Source organism: Tachysurus fulvidraco, chromosome 10 (assembly GCF_022655615.1).
Source record: "Tachysurus fulvidraco isolate hzauxx_2018 chromosome 10, HZAU_PFXX_2.0, whole genome shotgun sequence".
Lineage (NCBI taxonomy): Eukaryota > Metazoa > Chordata > Actinopteri > Siluriformes > Bagridae > Tachysurus > Tachysurus fulvidraco.
Genome location: NC_062527.1, coordinates 12,012,464 through 12,036,466, shown reverse-complemented (window position 1 = coordinate 12,036,466; position 24,003 = coordinate 12,012,464). Strand labels below are relative to the sequence as shown.

At 37.5% G+C, this 24,003-nt stretch overlaps 2 protein-coding genes across 8 annotated transcripts; one reads left to right on the top strand and one right to left on the bottom strand.

The window, feature by feature from the left end:
- Positions 1-2,218: 2,218 nt before the first annotated feature.
- kras (v-Ki-ras2 Kirsten rat sarcoma viral oncogene homolog) lies at positions 2,219-10,046 on the bottom strand. 6 transcript variants are annotated; one of them, XM_027173361.2, is made up of 6 exons: positions 9,930-10,046; positions 8,106-8,223; positions 7,152-7,330; positions 6,853-7,012; positions 4,556-4,680; positions 4,169-4,245 (listed from the first exon to the last, which is right to left on the bottom strand). In XM_027173361.2, exons 2-5 carry the CDS (start codon positions 8,214-8,216, stop codon positions 4,561-4,563), a joined length of 570 nt encoding a protein of 189 aa, XP_027029162.1. In that variant the 5' UTR covers positions 8,217-8,223; positions 9,930-10,046; the 3' UTR covers positions 4,169-4,245; positions 4,556-4,560. The 6 variants fall into 6 exon arrangements, with proteins under 6 accessions (XP_027029166.1, XP_027029162.1, XP_027029164.1 ...); XM_027173363.2 differs by lacking the exon at positions 9,930-10,046 and adding an exon at positions 9,700-9,723; XM_027173362.2 differs by lacking the exon at positions 9,930-10,046 and adding an exon at positions 9,620-9,650.
- An 880-nt stretch (positions 10,047-10,926) lies between these two features.
- LOC113660129 (ras association domain-containing protein 8) lies at positions 10,927-23,793 on the top strand. Of its 2 annotated transcripts, none has more exons than XM_027173425.2 (5): positions 10,927-11,253; positions 18,876-19,058; positions 20,009-20,970; positions 21,165-21,315; positions 22,154-23,793. In XM_027173425.2, exons 2-5 carry the CDS (start codon positions 18,956-18,958, stop codon positions 22,264-22,266), a joined length of 1,329 nt encoding a protein of 442 aa, XP_027029226.1. In that variant the 5' UTR covers positions 10,927-11,253; positions 18,876-18,955; the 3' UTR covers positions 22,267-23,793. The 2 variants fall into 2 exon arrangements, with proteins under 2 accessions (XP_027029226.1, XP_047675673.1); XM_047819717.1 differs by having other exon boundaries at positions 18,836-19,058.
- The last annotated feature ends 210 nt before the right edge of the window (positions 23,794-24,003 follow it).

Sequence of the window (24,003 nt, the reverse complement as noted above, 5' to 3'; positions counted from 1 at the left end):
AAATTGCCATACAGAATGTTTCTGTAGACTTCTGAATTCTTTTTGCTGCTTCCATCATGAGTTATCAATAAATATAATCAATAAAGTTTAGTGAGTCTGTACCAAGAAGCAGCCATGTAAGCCCAAGCCATGACACTACCTCCACCATGTACCAGCAAGCTTGTGTGTTTTGGATCATGACCAGATCCTTTCTTTCTCCACACATTGGCCATTGCATCACTTTGGTAGAAATTCATCTTGGTTCCAAAAATTGTGTGTCTATATTTATTTCTTTGCTAGTCTTGCTTTTTGATTCTTTTCACACACAGTATTTTTTGTGTCATATTGTGATATCTTCACCCTGTCTTGTGAAGGTTGTTAGTGACTGCGGTTTTTGAGGGTTTTTTCACAGATCTCACAGTGTTTATCATCAGCATTTTCTTGGCAGGCCTGTCTAATGTTCTTATTACACTAGTGATTTCTTTCTTTTACTGGACATACCAAATGTGTTCTCTTTACTGACCTACTTTTCTACCATAGAGAGATCTCCATTCATGTTGGTTTATCCTTTTTAACAACAAATGCAGTCTGCACTGGTGAACCTCAGAGCTCTTAATGCTCTAATCAGACACAGGGCAACAAGAGGCATCTGTCAGTTACATGTAGCTTTACAGAACATAAACATAGAACAAAAGGTTAATATGAAGAATAATGTAAAGATTAATATAATACAAAATTCAAGATTAATATTAGATATATTTAAATGTGTTTGTATTTATCCCCTATGAGCAAATCTGACTCAGGCAGCAGTGGCAAGGAACAACTCCCTTGAATGGTAAAGAAAGAAACCTTAAGAGGAACCAGACCCAAAGGGGAACCTCATCCTCATATGGGTGACGCTGGAGGATGTGATTATAAATATACAGTCCGACAAATGTTGTATTGATGAGGAGATTGTTGTCCTCAAAGACCAAATGGAGTTGGTATCTCCTCTTTAATATAGTGGAGTCCAACTGGAGTTGGTAAATCTCTAGATGCCCCAGGAGCATCACAGAGTCGGCCTCATCTCAGTGGAAGTCCAAAAAGTGCCATGTTCTTGTTAACACATGGACAAATAACAGGAAATGAATGCTGAAATTCTGATCCATCTGATCATATTATGTTATATAATAAAATTATATGGTGTACAGCAAAAACCAACACAAATTTGACCTTTCCATTCCAATTCTTTCCGGTGGGACTGTATGTTATGGCAAAAAAAAATTCAATAATCTATGAGTAATATTCACAGTTTTGACCATGTCAAGCTAGCATGAATATTTATATCCCCCATTAGCTTACACACAAACCTTAAACATAAACTGACTTTAACCTCTTAGGCAAAATGCTGCTTATCACATTTACACAGAGTTTCATTTTATTTGACCTTTTGTGTGTCAGCAACACACCATTTAAAGCTGGACTAAAAAGAACTCTTTCTAAAATAGAAACAATAATGTACTATATAGAATATCTAAAATATTATACTAAAATGAATACTAAAATGAAGGCATTTACTCTAACTCAGCAAAATAACATGACAAAATAGTGACCCCATTCATCATACCAAACTTAATAAAACAAATGTAGGTAGCAGCATACTAACATTTACTACAGTCTTCCTTAAATTGAATCCAACTGAAGAGAATTTCTGATAACTGCAAAAGATTTATCATACAGAATAAAATGTGCCTTACTTAATGTTAAACTTAATTTGGAACATTGCCTTACCAACATGTATAAAGATAGATTTTGCAGCCAAATCATGTCCTAAATTTCATTTTATATGGTGAATTTAATTACGCCTCCAACCTTTGAAGGATGATACAGTGCCACAGATTAAATCAGGGAATATCCAAGAGAGTGAGGAGTTTTAATTTCATAAGAGATAAAAGATGAGGGACTGTGTGGGTATAATGGGAGAAGTGCCCTCTCTAGTGGGTGACAATGGAATTTCAAGTTTATAACTGGGGGGGAAACAAATTTAGTAGCATTTCATCTCACAAGGTAATTTCTTAAAATGATTTAACAACTCTTATTAATTAACATCAGCATGTGCAAGCTAAGAGTTAAATGTGCTGACTGATGTCCAGCGTGCTCCCTCAGATCAATTTAGACTATTCATGTTATAAATTGCATGAGAGAAGAATAAGAACATCATCAAAGTCAGTCAATTAGAGGAAAGCAAGTCTATTTCGGCTCTATTAAAGTGACATTTATTAACAAAACAACAAAAAAAATCACCTAAAGCACAATTTACAAAATATGCATCTTTCTGTATCACAACTGTACAAAGGTTGTTAAAATACACTCCAGGTATACATGAAGTATTTTAAGAACTTTCTCCATTGGCACGTCACAAACAGAAGAGAAAGACAAGAAGAGTGCGATGGGGAGAGAGACAAAAATGAATGCTAAATTGAATACAGTTACAACTCAAGTTACCACACCTTAATGGGACAGAGGTAACAGAAGAGCTTAGAACAGCCTTTACCTGGATTAGCATTGCATAATAACAGTTATCCTGAATTTGTTTATTTATTTGATGTGTTTGCCTCTTTGAAGATGCAGCATTAGCAATAGATCAGGTCGGTTCATTCATATACTATGATGGAATACATGAAAATGCACTGATTAAGGATCTGTGATACAAAAGAGGACAAACCATAAATACAAAAAGGCAACATAGTTTTTAACAGCTCTCTGAAATGACGTGTTTTTATCGTCGGCATTGCCCGTCATATTCAACCAGTCTTTTGGGTTTAAATGAACAATAAAAAGACAGACGTTTTGGGTTGTCAGTTTTGTCTCCTTTGGAAGCCATTTACATGGCTATTTGAGCCATAAGTCCTGTGTTGGCATTGCTTTTTTTTGTCATAGGTAGATAAATAATATTCAATATTATTACTGAATTATTAGTAGTGGTTGATTACATTTTCATAAAAAGGCATTTGGCTGAGTATAACAGGGAGAATCACATACTGCAGACTTATCTTGAAAAGCCTTTGCTGGATAATCAAACATTACAACTTCTTACAAATTCAATAACACAAACTGTAATAAGAAAACTTGTAAACCCACCATTTAGACTGATTTTTACTCGAATGTAGCATTTAGTTTAAAATTTTAGCTATTATCAGTAATCTCTATGCTAATTCAATGTGGACAATCATTAAATGAAACAGAACACTGAAAGAAATACATCTCCAGAAGGGAAAAGGAGAGAAAACAAAAAACACTCGATTGGGTAAGATTTTCCCACCTGGAGAACAGGGCCTGTTTTAACACAGAATTTGAACATTTCCTAGCCTTTTTTTTTCAGGAAATTACACAAAGAACAGCATGCAAATGAAAACGCTGATCGGGGTTAAAAGGTTACCATCCACACACATTATCAAAGGCTTAAAGTTGACTACTATGGATGTTCACATGCAGGTTAATATAAATCTGACATCCCAGATAGATAAACCATCTGTTACACAGTGGTGGAGATATCAAAATATTACCCCAAATAGTGTTGGTCCTACATAGGAATATTATAGAAGGATATATACTGTTCATTACATCATATAACCAAATCAGATTTAAGAATTATGGGGTCATTCCTGTACAACATTAAATGAATTGAACTGAATATGGAACAGGAACTTACTTATATGCAAAGTTCACTGTGCTATTAGTATTATGTGGCAAACTGCAATTGGATGTCCTTTAATTTATACTGCACAAAACACTCCTCCACAGATCTACATCAAAACATCCATTAAACTGTAGGATTCTGGAGTACAGAAAGCTAGTTGCTTCTATTCTCTTTCTATCTGCTAAATGACAAGCTCTAGGTGAGTACTGAGGAAAAATAGCCAGAGAAAAATGAATCTATCGGCAATACAATTTCATTGTTGGCTGTAATTTAACATTACAAAGTAATTCAGGACCAACACATTGGGGCATCTGGCACTAGACAAGGAAGAACTTGTTTGTAAGATAGCAAATGAAGGAAAATAGGAATCCATTCTGTACTTGAAGAGGCTAATAATTTAGTGTAATGTACAAAATGCAGTTCTTTAATATTTCAGCTGTTCAGAGTCGATACTGAAATGGAGGCATTATTCACATTACTATACACTTTGTCTTGGACTTCTTCTTTTTCTTCTTGCCCTCCTTGCTCATCTTCTCCTTGTGCTTTCGAATTTCCCGGACTAAAGTATAAAAGGCATCATCAACCCCCTTTGAAAGAAAAAACAAAAACAAAAACACCAGGGTAAATTTTTAAATGCACACTGAAAAATAATGTACTACAGAATGAGGTACTGTTAGCACCAATTGGCTGAAAGAAGAAAAATCAACATTGCAATGGCCAGGACGTTCAGCTCCAGATAGAAGTTGCCCAAGATTAACTGCTAGTATAAAGAAAAGGTTGGTCCACTATCCCGAGCACACCACCACTGATTGGTTACAGAGAAAAGTGACCAATTAGACGGAGACCAGAGAAGCTCACAACAGGCCGAGAGAGGGCAAGAGTTCAGCCCGAACTTACCCCACTCACATCACAACACATTTTTTAAGCTTGATGCACCTCGGCGTCTCTTCTTCTTTGCTGAGTTTTTTCAGTCTGTATTGCCTGATCTCCCGGACCAGAGTGTAAAAGGCATCCTCCACTCTCTGCAGTGCAAAACACAACTCCCTTCAACATCAAGGGACGCACATGGGCCGATACAGAGCATTGCAACGGAATAGGGAGTGTGGATAATTTAGGCTCCAGCATGCCACTGGGTGTCACTAAAATCAAATTTACACCAAATCGCAAGCCTCGCATCCACAGCGCACGCATTCCGCCTGTGCTACCTGCATGACAGCTATTGCCTAACGTACAACAAATGAATGCCAATGAAACTTGAAGGACAGGAAACAGCTGTAATTACAAAATAGCTAAAATATATATAAAACAGTAAATATATAGCCAATGCTTTTTTTCTTGCTGCATCATAACCAAAAACACCTTGCTATGAAACTACATGTTTATTGGTATTTCAAATAATGTTTAAGCATACAGAAAATGAAAGCAGTCCATGCTTACATTTACACACCCATGTGGGAGATAACTAGAGATGACAAATTAAAAGGAGAAAAAAACATATGCTTGGGTTTGCCTTTTATGAATATGTAAGTGAAAATAAAAGTATAGTTGTTGCATTCAGGGCGAATTTGCCGGTGTCAAATATCGCTACCACCTGACAAGCTGATTAAAGCAATAAATAGCTATTTAAAACATTAAGTACTCTGCATGAAGCAGAATTCAGCTCATTAATGTTGAATCCAAAGAACTGAATAATTACCTCTGAGAATATTTGGAGGTGGAAAATTAAAATCAACCAGATTCATACAACTAACACAGATCAATACCCAATTATGATAAATCATCAGCTTAACTTATAGATCAAGAAACAGCATGGTGCAATTCTGAATTCAATTTAAGACTGCTGTGATTCCAAGCGGTGCATGCAATAATGACCAGAAGATGAGAGTTTGAACAAAGTGAATTAGTAATTTACATTTTATCCCCATTAGGAGTTGTGATTTAAGCACTGCAGAGAAACAGAGAGAGGCTGCCACAAGAAAGGAACAGCATAGGAACACCAAGCAGATCTGATTAACACCTCCCCGATCATAACTATTCAACGCTGACATTTACAAGGATGACCCTAATGAAACAATCCAAAGAAGTTCAGAATATCCTTAACATTGTGAGATTTCACTAACCATCTCCTTAAACAAAAATCTATTTAGTGAAATCTGGTGTGTAATCATGACAGAAATGATACAGAAATGGAGATGGTCTTTGGTTATTATATTTACAGTATGCTGGTTATTATTTCACATTATATCATGTACAAACTGGTCACTAATGTTTTGGTTTGTGTACATTGACACAAATACCTTGAGATCTCTCTCACACTCTCTCACACACACACACACACACACAGAGTGATCCAAGTGCTAATGTGTGAATAAGTTCATTCATTCATGCTGTAGAAACTTTTCAAATATATGAATGTATAAAATGGTATATGCACTTTTTTGTAGTATGTGTTTATATCAGTTCCCAGAATATTTTCTAGCAATCAGCTGATATACAAATAAAGAAGGAAAAGAATGATGAGTCATGGCCATCAGGCGTATCAGATAAGAAGTCAATATTCTGTGATTACTGCAGCCAGTTATTTAACAGAACAGGCAGGAACTATTAAAATCAACCCAATCTTAAAAAATGACAAAGATTAAATAAAGTGTAAATCTTTCTTCTGAACAATGTACATTTAGTAATGCTCCTAGGTTTTCAAAACCAAACGATTTGTGGGCTCAGATGTATAAACATGTAAGCAAGTTATACTCAGGCTTATCAACACTTATCAGAATTGATTGACACTATATTTCAGAAACAAACCCTCAAAAATAACAGGTCTTTCAAAGTCACTGCCACTAGCAGGCTAAAAAGAGAGAATGAAATTTTAGGACGGTGAGGATGCATTTTGATATCCAAGAGCCAGCCTCTTAACAAAATAATCCTTTAACAATAGATCTTAACAAATGTACCCCCTTGTACCCCCATTTCTGTGCTTCATTTTACTCGTAACTGTAGGTTTTCACAGCTTCGTGGCCATCTTCTCATCATTTTTTCATCTCTTACCATAAAAACTCTCTCTACCTGCCATCTCCATTCTGTTTCAATCAAGAGTGACCACTGGATAAGAATTATATGAATGTCTTTTTTTAATATCTCAGACATGCATTGTGAAATATTGTAGTGTTTTACAGTTATCAGTTCGTGCATACCTGTCTCGTTTTTGCCGAGGTCTCGATGAAAGGAATTCCATAGCTACGTGCTAAGTCCTGAGCCTGCTTGGTATCCACTGTGCGGGACGGCAGGTCACACTTATTTCCCACCAGGACCATAGGCACATCCTCTGAGTCTTTCACTCTCTTAATCTGCTCTCTGCAAAACCACACAAACATAAGAGGTGGTGAAAAAGCAGCATGGGAAGAATCAATTAACATACAAATCAACAATTACTTATCTTTCAGTATCCACGCTGAGGAGATAAACAGTCTCAATTATACATAACTGTCCTCACCTGTAGTGGTGAATGTCCTCAAAAGACTTGGTGTTATTAATGGCAAAAACACAGAGGAAGCCCTCTCCTGTCCTCATGTATTGATCTCTCATGGCGCTGTACTCCTCCTGACCTGCTGTGTCCAGGATGTCCAACAAACACGTCTCTCCGTCAATCACCACCTGCTTCCTGTACGAGTCCTACAGAAGTATGACATCAGCCAGTGTCATTATATGCCAGTGGCATTTCAGCATAGCTTAGTCATACAAACAGGTATGTGTTACACATCTACCATCTCAAACTCATACCGTGGAACTTTTATTGTAGCATTTTTACTGTGTCAGGGTTTATCACAGTGTATAATCCGACAGCCACATTGTCGTCTTTTTTAAAATACATTTTTGTCTGTTACCATCGACCCGCTCGCGTTTCTTTTCCATGCAAGTTCCATACTCCAGAGGTTCATTTCTGTGTCTGACTTCGACTCCCAGAAATTTCACAACACCCTCCCTCTGGACTCAGCCTAATTCATACTACAGCAACTTCAGTTCCACAGCAGAGGAAGCAACTGCATTGAAATCATTTTGGCAGAGGAATCATTTCCACTTAAAATTAAGATTTCTCTAAATTTTGTTGGGTGTGAATTCCAATGGTGAGTTAATACTGTGAAACCAGGATATTTTAAGGCTAGGTTATCAATAATCAATCTATTGAAATTTCAAACTGTACACAATAATCTCATGGACACTGATCACACAGCCACTAAACCTAATTTTATCACTCAGAGGCACTGGCTGCCAGACCAGGAAGTTAGCAGCCAGTGCCTGAAACCAGAAAAACTGGCTTATATCGTGTCTCTTACACACCAATTATTTTTTTTTTTTTACTTTGGATAAATTTCATACCTTTGTAAGTCATACACATACCTCAATTTAAAATATTATATTATCGAAAACAAATCCATGAACACTTTACCTCTATAGTAGGGTCATATTCATCTACAAAGTGGTTCTGGATGAGCTGGATGGTGAGAGCACTTTTTCCAACGCCTCCAGCCCCGACCACCACCAGCTTATATTCCGTCATTCTTCACCTGTTTGGAACACAGCACAATACACTACAGTCAACAACTATTCACATCATAATTCTTAGAACATTCAAAGTCTCACCCTTCCCAAAGTCAGCTAAAAGTTATGTGCAGGTGGCAGAAAATAAGCATTAAACACAATTTTCCTAAAAACACAATGCACACCACTATAATGCTCTGTGCTTATTATAGTTTGCCATCATACACTGTGATATTTTGACACCCTCAATCACTTGTACCATGTCGAAGAGTGTCCACGTTTGATCGTTTTACCAATCAGATTTATTACGCAAGCACTTTGGTCCTGAGAACTTGATACTGTGACTTAATAAAGTACAAAAGGTGTTTTGAAGTCTGGGGTAAAACAGCAGCCACAATCTAAACTTGTTACCTGGATAGAATGTTATCATTATACGTAAAACAAGATTGTAGACATAAAAAGGTTTGCAAATATTTTTTTCTAATGACATTAAAAAGTAAATCTGATCTAAACTTATGCAGGTTTAACAAAACAAAACTGTAACCTGGTGCTGTCAGTGCACAGTTATCCACACCACACATTCATTCATTTAAAAAGGTCCTCAGTAAGTGTTGCAAAAGTTGCCAAGACAGTTACATACGCTGTACACAATACATGGCACAGGATACAGTCCTGGAAAACACGGTATTCCTCACGTTTATCTCCCAGATGATACATTATAACCGCTACCCAGCATGCAAAATAATTACAGCACATACGGAACTTTGAACACACACATGCGCGCGCGCACACACACCCGTAGGCCTAACTCGGGCGTAGCATAACTTAACAAACCCAATGCAAACGACACAAAACAATGCATTTTCAAGCCAACGTGGTCGAAATCCATTGCTACACAGGTTTAAGTGAGAAAACATTACGACGGACAACCGTGTGGAGCTTGAAAGAGTCCTCGTTATACCGCATAGCTGCATTGCAGGGCCCAGACGGACCGGGGCGTTCTTCACATTATACATTATCTCTAACAACACAAAAAAAGCTTTTCCAAGATTGGTCAAGGCAATTAATACGGTCGTGCATACAATCCTCCGTGACCGACAGTGTGTTGTATGAATCCTGCCTGTTCCTGTTTGTTACCTTTGGTGTTGTAAGTTCCGCGTCCGTGCCAGAAAAAGGCGAATAAAAAGTTAAGAGCAGGTTATAGTCCTCTGTTAAAGCCCGATCTTGCCATTTTTATAATATGAACCGCTGTGTGAACTCTACGAGCCCGATGTCGCGCATGTATCGCGGTTATAACCCCGAGGATAGGACGGAGATATATCTATTTCTTCCTCGTTCACTCCTCTCCCTCGTCTCGGCCTGTATGGAGGTCGCTCTTTACATAAATATGGGCGGATACGGTGGAGCGCACAGATCACTTACCCAGCCACCAGTGCACATTGAGTTTTTTTTTCTCTCTCAGTTAGTGTCTGTACTTCTTATATACGACCTAAAATACGTACATTAGCTGTGCAACCGGTTTCTCTTCAGCGTCAGCTCGCATCATTTTAATACTGAGCCTTGCCTAGAGAGCTGTGCTTATAATAATCAATAGTCGTATATATATGGCACATAACCACACAGTGCGCTATTACTATATACTGTATATACATATAAAACACGTCTAATGTGTTAAACAATGTACAACAATAAGGATTTATTTACGTATGTCTGTATGTAGTGAATTATGTACCGGCTTTTCACATGATCCTCAGAAATCCGCAGCACACCACTGAGTCCCTCTCTGTTTAAATAGGTCCTAAATATAACCGGGACGTGCTCAACGTACGTCAGCGCCATGTAGAGATATGATTGGTTCAATACTCTGTCAATCAATGAGGTATCGAGGCGCATTAGTTCCGCCCCCGACCAGTAGGTGACATTAGCAAAATGGTTTTAACCTACATGTGTCTTAGCAGGACTGCTTTAAAATAACTACCACATGCGCTAGTTCGAGTTGCGCAACTTTTTGGCCGACACGAAGTGCCAGAAGAATTAAACCTCACAGATTCACGAAAACAATAACAAGAAGCAGTTTTGATGAGAATAACTAAAATTATAACACTTCTTTTTCTTCTTTTTCTTCATTATTATTATTATTATTATTATTATTATTATTATTATTGTCATCATCATTATTATTATCATTATTTATATTATTACCATCATCGTTATTATTATTATTATTATTATTATTATTATTATTATTATCATCATCATCATCATCATGACTTATTGGCAGTAAACATAAAGGCCATTGTTTGCAATGATTTATTGTTGTTGTTGTTGTTGATGATGATGATGATGATGATGATGATGATGATGATGATGATGATGATGATACAATTAAGAAGGAACAATTCCAGTGTAAAGCACAAGGTGTCAGTATATCCATTAATCCGAACTAAGTTGCTGAAAATGGCATGTTGTGAAATACATATCTTTATTTCTTCTGAATGGGTTGAAGTTTTATTTAGTTTATTTATCCTTGTGGCCTAATATTTATATTTATATATTTAGATATATACGTGTGTAATTTACAGTATTTACAGTCAGAAACGGAAATTATCATGGTGAATAATGTACATCAGATCTGTGCTCTGGTTTCTGCTTGCTCTCAGATTTTGCGTCAGGCTTTTTTTTTTTTTTAAGCTGCTTACACAGACCCTAGTGCAGCTTTAAAATCCCCCACAATGCACCGCGCTGTCCCGGAGCCGTTGCCATGTTAGAGCAGTATGGGGGAGTTTCCCGCAGAATGCGCCGTTACACAGCATGAAAACTTTTCGCTCTGCTCGTTAGTTCGCTGTTTTCACTCTGTCTTCTGCTATAGGAAACGTCTATGTTTGTTTACAAACCATTTATAACGAATATCCCCATCCAGCGAGTGTGTTAGTAGGCAGGAAGATGAAGAAAACTGCGTTCCGTGGTCCATTTCTTCACCAAACTTCAGCCGCGGTAACGTCAGGTCTGTGCAAAACGGTCAAGACGGCTTGTTTTCTTCAGTCTACAGATTAAAGGTGAGGCAAAAACGCCCTTGATTAGTACATTCGGGTAAAAAGATGAGGCCCACTGATGGACAGAGATGTGTTGTAACACTCCAGTGTAAATAAATGTAGAATAATCTGCTCGCTATTCCTCAGTTTGACGGCACGTTACAGTTAAAAACAAGCTGAGATCAACTGTAGCCTGAAGACAAGCTGTGATTCAGCCCGGATTAACCCTCTGCTCATATCTCACTACAGTGTACTGACTAAATAACTGTCAAGATGATTTTGGTTTTGTCGTGTTTACATATACAGAAGGAAATATTTTACTTCAGTGTAGGTTTAACTCAACAGACTAACTCTTTATTCTGTATAAAGTGATGGTCCAACAAATAACACGCATCAAACAAAGCAACAAATCCTGAATGATCTGCAAAATCATCAGATCATGTTTATTTATGAAATATTAACCAGGAACATTGATTGTCATGATGTACCTGTGAACATACTGTACTTTATTATTATTATTATTATTATTTTGGGTTTCTCCTGACTGTTCTGAACTGAACACGAATTAAGACGGGAGATTTGTCTAGTAACTACTAAAACAGAAGAGATCTGAGAATATTAATATTAACCATATGGAGAGATCTGGCCACCTTTAATATTTTTGTCGGACAGCACTTTTCTCCCTCCAGAAGGCCAGTTCTGTTGCTCTTCACAATCATGGCAAAAGAACAAAGCGAGCATTATGTGCAGCTCAATGTGCCATCCAGATGTTAGCACGTCTGCTAGTGCTGACCTCCATGTTGGGGGGGTGGGGGGGATCCTTGAGTTTATTAAAACATCCTGGCCAAGACGGCACTCCAACCAACAAAAAAAAACCTTCCGAAAAAGGTTTACAAGGAATCAGGCAGCCATAGTTGCACAGCCATCGGTACATTATTCTTCTTTGTGAAAGTCTTGGAAAACAATCGCTGTTTGAGGCATATTTTTTATTGTGTGAGGCCCATTTTGCCTCTTCGTGACGCATTCAGCTGTGGAACTGAATGTGAAGAGTTCAAACAGTTGACTACAGCGAGGGATACTTTAATATACTCCAAATCAAATGTTGCATGACAGTATTCCAATAATGTGATGCAGCTTGCCTTTATACATTTATATTGCCTTTACATATACTTTATATTGCCTTTATACTTTTATTCCAAAAGTTAGATATGATCTAGCAGGTTAAGAAGGTGTCAATGTTAATCTAGTGGTGTAATCATTTGAAAAATTCATGCTTTCCAATATACAAACTTTTGGGATTTCACATTGGACCCATGTTGACTACTCTCACTAAAATCCAAAAGCCCTCAGGTTATTGTTTTACAGGGTTATGTTAGGGGGGCTGTTTTCCTTCCTCTCTCCACACACTGGGGTTTTGCTGCACACACAGTACTTATTGAGAGAGCAATAAAGGGTTTCTTCTTTTCCTTCTCTCTCTGTCAGCTATTTGCAACCATACATGCATAATATTTGAATGTGTCATCATTTTCGATTGACCTTCACAGTTCATCAAGTCAAAATACTCCTTTAATAATCTTTGGGTGGATTTGTGTTTCTGTTGTCATTCACATTAAGGCATGAATACAGATGGTAGCTACTTTACATGGTGGTTCATGTATGCACATATGCATGTATTCATGTCTATACTGGATGGCAAAGCCAGCAGTTTATAGTGTATTAAAAAGACTAAAATTTCTAAATTATCAAATTTGAGAGTTGTGTTAAACAAGACACCTAACTGACAGACTTGAATCTGAGGCTTACTATTTGTGTCAGCTTGATACCATTTACTACGCTTCTTATTTACTGTCCCACATTCTATTGTTGCAGCTAGTGTTGCAGCTCACATCAAGGGAAAGGTAGTGGGAATAAGAATACTTATCTGAATCATGGTTCATAGCATGTATGAGGTGTGGAATGTGCAGCCTCAATGTTATCAGTGTCTGTGGTGCAAGATCAAGGCCAATGTTTCCTGATTAAATCCCTGCATGCTTTAGGACATATACATTCTCAACAGTTATTAATATCCAGGAACGACACTTTTTTCATGTTATTTAAATTCTGCTTAGCTATGTGTTAGTTTCTCATCTTGCTTCATGTGCATATGGTTATATTGACAAGCAAAGCTACATTTTTCACCTTTTGTGCCCCTTTTCCAGTAGAGGGAAAAGCAGTCAGATTTAGAGAACACACATGCTGTTTGTGTGTGTGAGTGAGAGTGAGTGTCAGTGTGTGGATCCGTTTCAGACAAGGCCTGCAACCAATTACTCCAGAGTGCATAAATTGTTAGTAATTACATGTAGCATGGCAGCTAAGGCAGACACTAGCAGAATTAAAAGTTCAGCAGGAAACGGGAGAATCAGTGCTATATTCACTCTCCAGGAGATCAGTTATGTTATAAATATATCTATTATATGTTAGAAATATGTACTTTTTATCAGTGATCCTTCTTGAAGGAGAAATTGGTCTGTCATTCTTTTCTAATTTGGCTCTTTCCTGTCATGACTTAAGCCTTTTGTCTCCTGCAGGACTTCCTATGTTTTTTGTGCCCTTTGTGTCCCTTTCTGGCAAACTAGGTTAGTGTAATGAAATCAAACCCCTGAAAAGATCATTCTGAAAGAATACTTTTCCTTTACTTAATTCCTTATGGATATACTGTACAAACACTTTAATTTACCAATGAAATGTCCATTTGCCCATGGTACAATTTATATAGTCAGTCAGCCCTGATTGTTATGCTGAAGTTATGCTCAGTTAACTTTGTTGTTCTGTGTTGTTACTCTATTGTTTATTTATTGTAGTACAATTTGCGCTGTGCACCTGTGGCCATATTTCTTTCCACTGCGTTCTTGTTGTCATATATATTACAGATTAATTTATTCATCCTGTGGTATTTTAAGAAGTGACATACTTTCTATCAGAGTATAGGGATGGTCTCCCGAGTAAGTTTTATTAAGAGATCTGAGTTTCTGATCATGAATTCATGAGTGAGTTTCCTGTCACTGCCTAAGGCTTGTTGAAGGCTTTTTCCTCTCACTTCCTGACGAGCAAAAAAGAACCCTTTAGACTTTAGTTTGCTTAAGAAAGGCCCAGTGACAAGGCATTGAAGGATTTTGTTTAAACTGGTTGTAAATGAGTGCTGCGATCCAAGTCCGTGTTTGTCACACAAAGTTTTTCTTTTAGGAGTGAGATTTCTCTATATGGGTGTATAAACATAATCTGCTTCGTAAAACTGCATTACCCTTAGTTTTATGAAATAAATAAAATTTTGTGATATATTTGGTACAAATGAGGAAAGAATTTTACTAACTGATTGCAGTGTATTGAAAATATGTCTGGATGTTATTAGTTGTTGTTTCCTCTTGACATTACTGTGACAAACACAATAGCATGTGATTCGTATTGTGGGAGTGGTTCTTGTTGTTGTTTTTAGTTTATTTTTATTTTTTGTCTAATTTAATTGTGTGGTCACTTGATAATTGGTGTACACTAGTGACGCTTCCTGAAAAGAAAAAAGGTCATATTTCTTAAACTTCATGATTCTATAAACTGTTAAAATTGCTGCTGAATTGTACTGATTCCTAAATTGTGATATATTTTTTTCCAAAAAATTAGATTGTAAATATAATGTTAAACCTATCCTACTGTAGCTTAAACTGCTAACAGTCAGCTCATTCATTTAAGCAAAATATAATAGAACCACACACACTTTTTGCAAGGTAACACTTTTTTTCTTTTCGGTAATTTTCTAATAGTGAATAAATAGAACAATCTCTGGAACATTTTATTTTCAGGGACCTTCATCAATACCAAAACAATGCTTCACTCACTAAAAAAGATTTTGTTTTTGATAGTGTTGTTTTTTTTTTTTTAAAGAAACATTCCTATCTAGATTTACAATTTAAAGCAAAATGTAAATTAAGTTGGAAAACAAAAGTGATCTATCATTGTTGCAAATCCCAATTTAAAAATCAGTATAATACATTTGTCAGGTCTGTACTGATTCCTACCCCCAGATTAATCATGAATCCTGTTTGCATTTGCATTGGTTTTGGACCTGTGCTCCAAGTCAGGGTAGCAGAGGACCATGTCCACAGCATGAGAAGGTCACAACAAAGAGCCAGAAAGCTAATGGCTTCGTATCCTTTTAGAGCCTGTCTCTCTTTTAAAAGCATATACTGGCGGCGATGCTCCAGAGAAGCTCCAGAGATACTCTTAATGAAGGATAAGAGCACTTTAACTCAAATAAAAAAAATGTTACATAAAAATACCTCTTGCATCAATGAGAGAAGGTGAATTTGGAAGGTTGTTCTGCCCTTCCATCTTGTGCTATTCAGTTTCTAGTTACAATTAGACCATTCTTGTTTTTGTTTTTTCTAAATCTATATAGATATAGGACATTTTGGGCTTAATTAACATTTCAGTTTAATTAATATCAGCTCAGTAGTATTCTTTTGGTGATGGTGTGCTATATACTGTGGCCACATTTGGTTGTGTCTTCATGTTGCATGTGTTTCAGGCAGTATCTATGTTACTCAGAGCAGAGCAATCTCAGAGTGGTTCCTCAGCATCCTAGACTAAGACCATATGGCATTGGACACTAACACAGGCATTTATGCCAATACCTGCTTCTACATATGAGATTATGTGAAATTACCCAAACTGAATTACTTGTAAATGATTTATTCTCTCTGTGAATAAACAAGATTACATGATTAATTTTACATGGAATATTGGAGATATATAATTACTGCCCACTTTATTAGGAATACCTGCACATTCATGCAGTTATCGAATTGGCCAATTACATCACATCAGCATGATGCATAACATGCTGATACAAGTCAAGAGCTTCAGATAATGTTCACATCAAATTACCGAATGTGGAAAAAGTGTAAAATCTGTGACTTTAACCGTGGTGTGGTTGTTGGTGACAGATGGGCTGGTGTGAGTAATTTCAGAAACTGCTGATCTGGGGTTTTTGATGAGAGGGATAAGAGAAGAGTGACCAAACTGGTCTGAACTGACCGGAAATCTGTAATTACTCAAATAAGCACTCTTTACACACTGTAGTGAGTGAGTATCTCATGGTGCACATCAAACCTTGATGCTGGACGTAGCTACAATCAAGTTAGACTGCTGTCAGCCAAGAAGAGGAATCTGAGGCTGTCATGGGCACAGACTCACCCAAACAGAATAACTGAAGACTGTTAAAAGATGGGATTATTTTCCCATCATATTCTCAGATTCCTGTTCTTGGCTGGCAGGAACCGAACCCACTGCAGTCCTCTGCTGTTGTAGCCCATCCTCCTCAGCATTCGATGTTTTGTTCCTGCTGAGATGCTCCCCCCCCCCCCCCACCATGGTTATACAGAGGAGAAACATTGTGTGTGTATAATTGTTAGTTTCAAAGCTATTTTTTTGCAGTCATCCTGTAGGTTTGTTCATAGTAATCAGAATCAGGTTTATTGGACAAGTGTGTTGACACACACAAGGAATTTGGTTCCAGCTGTTTGTGACTCTCAAATGTACAGACATAAATAACACTATACTGTACAAGACAAGACAATATAGACGATGAGATTCAATATAAACAGTACGAGTATTAAATATAAATACATAATATATGACTGATCAGTCATGTACATAAAGTGTGAGAAGTACATGGCAGCATATATATATATATATATATTACACAATAACTTGAAATATACTTTAAAATATGCAATAAAATGTTCTAAAATGTGTAAGAAAATTGTGAATATGTAAAATTCTAATGTCAGCATCCTGCTTACCATTTGTGATGCAATTCTAAAATATTTCTAAATACACTAATAATATCTTTTATAATTTCTAATAATTTTCCTGTTTGCTGAGAGAGACATTTTGAACATCTGTAGGCTAAACTGTTGAGTGCTACAGTGAGTTGCTTGTCTTTATAAACTTCCACAAACAATTCTGAATAATTCAGTTATTAACTCAGTTTAATCAGTATCGTTGGTGTTTCTACAAACTAGAGTGGTTTTATCTGGTACACCATGCAACCTTGTGTTGTCTTTATCAGCAGAAGGTTCAGTGTTGGATTGGGATCTGTGAGATATTATTAGCAGAGTATTGCGTTTCTTCGAGTGGAGCCCATGGAGGCGTTCTGTGGTCTTTGGCTGACAGAAATGATCTACTTTTTCATTCCACTGCAACTGCACACAAAGTAAATTAGCTGTGTCTCATTTGGCGAGGCAAACGTTTAAAGCTTCATTCTTTTGTGAAGTATTGAATAAATGAAAGGACTGTTTGTAATGACGTTAATCAGGGGGAACTGGAGTGGAGAGAATGATGACTTTGTCAGAAAAGAACCCTTTGGTCTGTTCTCACCTATAAATAGACATAAAATTAATAGACATACAATATATATATACAAAAGTCTATATTTTTTATCAATTATTTCTCTGTGGCTTGTTTAATGCAAGAATTTTGTATTACAAATTAATAATATGTATGTTAATTTACACTATTACACTGAGACTGTTACTTGTTACTATATTACAAAAAAAATTATAACCCCTTGTGGCCAAATGATATTTGTCTTTAATAATAAAAAAATCTTTTTTTGTTAGCAATAGCTGTGATTATACATTTTTTAAACATAAATATATAAATAAATATAAGTAGCTTCATAGGCATATGCTTCTTATTAGACTGTTCATTAAGTCAAAGCTACATGTAATTTAAAGCATTTTGCCCGTCACCCTTTTTTTTCTTTGGGTACTTCCATTTTTATGCACAAACTTAAAAAGCTGGCTCAGACTCGTGTCTTTGTAACATAGAAATACTTGTGAGTGGGAGGCAAAGAGTGTTGAGTCCAGCTGGTCCCATAATTCCCAGTGTGGCCCTTTTCCACAACACAATACAAAACTTGCAGTGATTTATACTTAAAGTGTGTGCTGCATTAAAACAGCAAATTCGGGTTTTCATTCCATTGTTCTGAAATACATTTATGTAAAGATGTCTAAAAGCTAGTTGCCTTTCAAAATCTTTCCTTTTGTAGCTGAAACCTGGGGGATATGCTTAGGAAGGAAACATGTCCATCTGAAAGCATACAGGGGGCTCTTGCTAGAAGCTTGGGCATTTCCTTTGGCAAAGATTTCCTGAAAAACTAGATGGTGACTCACCGGGTCAGGATTCTACAGTCTGTGGCCAGATGGAGTTTTTTTTTTTGTTTTTTTTTTCCATTTGCAATTATTGGATCTTGTTTGAACAACAAATAAGCTTAGGAGCATGCACTGTAGTCCATCATCATAGGAAGTTCTTGGGTACTCCCGTGATCTCATATCATTTGAATATAAGCGTGGAACATGGCATGATTTGAGAAATGAAAGGAAATAGAAACACATCACTATAAAGCATTAATAGGAATTACAGTGATAAGTACACTGAACTAGCAAAGAAAGTGATTAAGGACCCTGCATATTGCTGAGAGAGAGAGAGAGAGAGAGAGAGAGAGAGAGAGAGAGAGAGAGAGCGCGCTGTGTTTGCAGTGCTCTAATGTATGGTGGTGCTTTACATGCAGACGTATGAGCAGTACTGAGCGCTATGCTGTCTGTGTTCAGTGTGACCGGTGCTAATCGCTGCAGTCTGCGGGAATGAGGGAGCAGAGCTAGTGGCCTAACTCTGCACTGCCTGTGTCAGGATGGAGCTGAAGGTTTGGGTGGATGGAATCCAACGAGTAGTCTGCGGAGTCACAGAGGCTACCACCTGTCAGGAAGTGGTCATTGCACTAGCTCAGGCAATAGGTAAGCAGCATCAGTCCTAGGATGATATTAAACTGTTATATTGTGTGTGTGTGTGTGTGTGTGTGTGTGTGTGTGTACTTCTGTTTTGCCTTTTCTTTCAAATACACCCGTTTTTATTACAAATTAGATTTCAGACAACTTCAGTGAAAAGTACAATCTTTGAAATATTTACATGAATTTCAGTTCCTTATTATATGCTTGGGATTATTTGTTTACCATGTTTGCGTTTATGGCAGTGTGCAGTCTAGCTGGATTGCATTCCACAAGCTTGTAATTTCAGATCAAATCCATCAGTTTCATTAGAAGAGATTAGGCATGAGGAAAATCTGACCTTTTGTACAAACCACTTCACATAGTCAATATCACAAATTTGTTTGCATTTAAATAGGGACCTAGAAATAATGTATAATCCTGCATATTTAACATTCAAGATATTAAACATTTATTTTATTTGTTTTAGCTATTTTCAAATTCTAAAACCTTCTTTTTAAGGTTGAGAGAGGTTCAGACTGTTTACATAGAAATTCAGTTTGATTGATTTAAACTTCTTGACTTCATTGTCTGAGACTTTTTCTGAGTTTTCTGAGTGCGTGTAATCTTTAGAGCCCCCCACCACACACACACACACACACACACACACACTCACTCACTTTAGCAAGAAATATACTAAGGCTGAAAAAGCGCCTGATGAGATGGAAACTCTGAGTCATGATCCTGCCAAAAAAAGAAGAAGCAGGGACTCTTAAGCTTTCCATCAGGGTTAATAGTTGATTTCATTCCATTATTACCATGAAGATTACGAGTTTCATATGCTTTCTTATTTAACTCTTTGATAACTTTTTAATTGCTTTTTGCTTCTCTGTGATGGGCAACATTAATTTTAGGCTAAAATCAACTGAATATGTAACATCCTTTTGAAAAATATTTCATCATATCTACTTCACTGGCAGGCCGCACTGGACGCTACACACTTATCGAGAAATGGAGAGATTCTGAGCGACACTTGGCTCCTCATGAGAGCCCTGTGGCCTCGTTAAACACTTGGGGTCAGTATGCTGGTGATGTTCAGTTCATTCTGCACCGCACTGGCCCTTCCCTGACAGAGCGCCCTCCATCTGAGGGGCCCCCTGTCTCCCGGGGCCCTGAGCGTGGCCTGCACCGCCAGAGTCTCCCTATTATGGCTAAGCTCCGAGCCCAGGGTGAGCGATCTCTTCGCCGTCGTGAACCACGCCGAAAATCCCTTACTTTTACTGGGGCGCCACGTGGCCTTAGAGACATACTTAATGGAACCAGAACTGTAGACAGAGACTCCAAGCGCTGTGTTGTTCTGATGAACAGTGCGCCCCAAAGCCTGTCGACATCCCCACGGCTACCTTCCAGTCGTGTGGAAGAGTTGACCCGCCTTGTGAGGCTGCAGAGGGAATCTCTGAATGTTCTGGAGCGCCGAACAGAAGCATGCGATGCAGAGCTGCATGTATGGAGCCAAAAGAGACCAAGCAATGAGGACTCCTGGGCAGTCATGACTGAGGAGATGGTTCGGCTAGAGCAGCAGCTGTGTAGGAACCAGGTGGAGGTGGAGGAGGAAGAGTTTTGGGCCAGTGAGCTACAGATTGAGCTTGAGAGTGAGAGGCAGCTGGAGGAGCGGTTGCAGGAGGTGCACACTCGGCTTCAAGCCTGCGAGACTGAGCTGGAGCAGAGGCTGACCCGTCTGCATGGTGTGGAAGCAGGGCTGGAGGCCCAGCGGCAGCAGGAGCAGACAAGGGAGAACCAGCTGTGGAGTGAAGGAGAAGTGAAGGCCAGGCTAGAGACCATGAAGGCTGAACTCAAGGCTCAGGCTCAGCACACAGCACAGCTGGAAAACAGCTGCAGAGCTGTGGAGAGGTCACTGAGTCAGTCTAGTAAGAGACTACAGGTACAGAATATGAAATAATAATAATATGAAATAAATAATTAGTTCAGTGTGTGAACTTTAAAAGCACAATGAAACACATTTGGTTCCAATTATAGAGTTATTGAACAATATTATATTGCTAAACACAGAAACTGTAATTAGGCATATGTCTGATCTTTACTGCCTCACATAGCAGATGTACATGTTTTTCCCAGGAGAGTCAGTTTGAGCTTGAACAGCTAACTAAAGAGCTGAGGCAGGTGAATCTTCAGCAGTTCATCCAGCAGACTGGCACTAAAGTGACCGTGCTGCCTGTGGAGCCCAGTGACGTGGAGGCCAGCGTCCCCCCTGTGCCTAAGGAACCAGGTAAACTGCTTACTACTACTGTACGTCCTTTCCTCCATGTCCCTCCACAGACACTTTCCAAAGCGACTTGCATATTAAACGTTTATACCAACTATCTTTGAGTTATTTGTGACCATTTAGATAAAAAACTTAGCAAAAAGCACAATTGTTCATCTCTGTGGGCAGTAACTCCCTGTGTGTTCATGCATCACACATTATTTTGGCTCTTACAGTAATTCTTAGAGTCTTTCAGATCCCCCACTGAGAGCTACATGTGTTCCACCTACTTCCATTCAGTGTTGGTTACTGTGGCAACAGCTGCCTGGAGATGGCCTGAGTACTGTTACTCACCTTAGTATCCAGCAGCAGCATGTGGGGTGGACTAAGACTTTAACAAGATGCTGAGGCATGCAGGCTATAGTGCTCCTCTAGTGCCATTTAAAAATGACACAATAATGTTTTATTATTTTTATTTAATGATTTAAGTTTCATTATTTAATAGAAGAATAAGAGTTACAGGATTTTTACAATTATCAGCTTGGAAATTTTGTATACAGTTCCCTTCTGCATAGGTTTTTTTTTTCTGTCTTCTGTCTATTGTTTGCAGGCATAATTCATTCCTAACAGTTGGGTTGTTTTTTTATAACAGAACCTGCAGATCATTTGCTGAGTTTTATTTGTGTTTTATTATTGTATATTTTTCTCTGCCTGCCAATTGTGCATACAGAGATCAGTAAGTATAATTAACCTCACTGAATAGTACATTAAGAAGCAATGGATTTCAAAAGTTGCACTTGACTGATACTGATTGTAAATAAACTATAAAAGTACCTATTCTTATTTATTTTTTATTTCATAGCACTGACTGGTTCACTGAAGCGCCCAGGCCCATCTCATGCTTTGGGAGTTAACCTGCGGGTGCTACACAGTCCCATCACCTCAGCCCTGAACCCTGAGGGCATCTATGTCTGAGGAACAGAGGAACACCTGCAACAACCTTTACACATCCACTGAAAAAAAAAACAGTTTTTCTTCAAGTTCATATGATTTCATAAAAACACTGAGTGATGTATCATGAAGTAGTCATAGGAAGTGACTTGTTGGTTATGGCTAGTATTTGTGTTTGTCTTTGCAATGTTGGACAGCCAATGGAACAACAGTAAGAGGCATGAAAGAGCAATGAAGCTATACATTATTTTAGTGACAATAAACTGGAAATATACCTCAACCTAAGACCCATATTTTAGCTGTAATTTCTGCTATTAACTCTGATGAATGCTGATAAAAGAATGTTTATTTCCTATATGGAAACTGTGGAGTAATGGGCCTATATGAGGAAGGACATATTAGTGATGAGTTATTTTTGCAAAGCTGTTTAATTGTTAATTCATCTACAAAGTGAATTGTTCACATAAGCAACATGACACATGCACCTTTCTGTCTTTACTGTGGCATCATATTTTATGCTGCCATTTATATTTTGCCACAGTTGGTATTATATTTCTTTGCGTACTCCACATTTAGATTTTTTTAGCGATGTTGAGCCAAAGATGCCTGCTAATTTGTATATTTTTGGTAGCCATAATCCAACTGCTTGGATGCAGTTTTATAGCAATACATCTCTGGCTATATAATTAGCTAATTTTCATCATGTTTACCCTTTAGGTTTTACTAATATATAGCTTATGCAAGACAATTTGCCATGCACATGTGTAAAACTGAGCTTTGCCGAAAACTTTACAGTATTACAGTATATTATGCTTGACAAATCATAGATTGGGCTCTGTCAATTAACCAGTTTATAACTGTTATAATTGTAACCAGTGCCTTAAGTCTTTAATGAAGCATTAATGCGATCAAATCTAGATCAAAATGGGGAGCTCCCAAGTCTGTTTATATGTGAAATAGATGGTGATGGTGAACTAACATGCAAATTATTTTGTATAAAAGCCACTTTGGCTGTGTTTGAAATCCCTGGTTTGTTTACTCATTTATTTTATTTTCTTTGTCCATACTGCTACACACATCACTGAATGGGGATAAGTGTGTAAATCATCGCATCAATCAGTTTCAGAAACTTTAGGCATGCTAGCATAATGTTTTATGTAAAGGAATGAAGGCTCAATGCTCTTTGGTGCCATGTTTTTTAAAAGGCATTGTATATAAAATATAAATCAAACATGTACTGTAAATGTTAAACTATATGAACGAGATAGAAGTTTAGCTTGGGCAGCAGTGTTCTCCACTATAGGTTGGTGCATGAAATTAATGGGGGTTTCAGACACAGCCATCATATCTTTTTGCTCACTGCTGTGTTTTATGCATTTTCTGCTTGTGAACAGTGTCAATTTTTAATTTCTTTAATTATGTTTATTTTCTACTTTGAAACTATTTTAATAAAGTGGTAATGCCATGCATATGTAAATTATACATATTGCTTATAAAGCTCTTTCTGTTTTATTGCACTGCAATTCAACATTAAAATCAAATTAACACAAATGTGTTTAATCTCTGTGCTCCGAATATTTATTCTGTATCCCCATGTCCTGAGTTTGCACCAATTCTAATTCTACACACAATTATCTAGCTGCAATGTCTCATGGAATTAAACACGCTTTCTCTGAAGTTCATGATTGCACAGTATGTGGGTTGCACTGCAGTAAAGATATAGTTTTCCCTTAGGAGTTCCTGCCAAGCAGCAAGCCACAT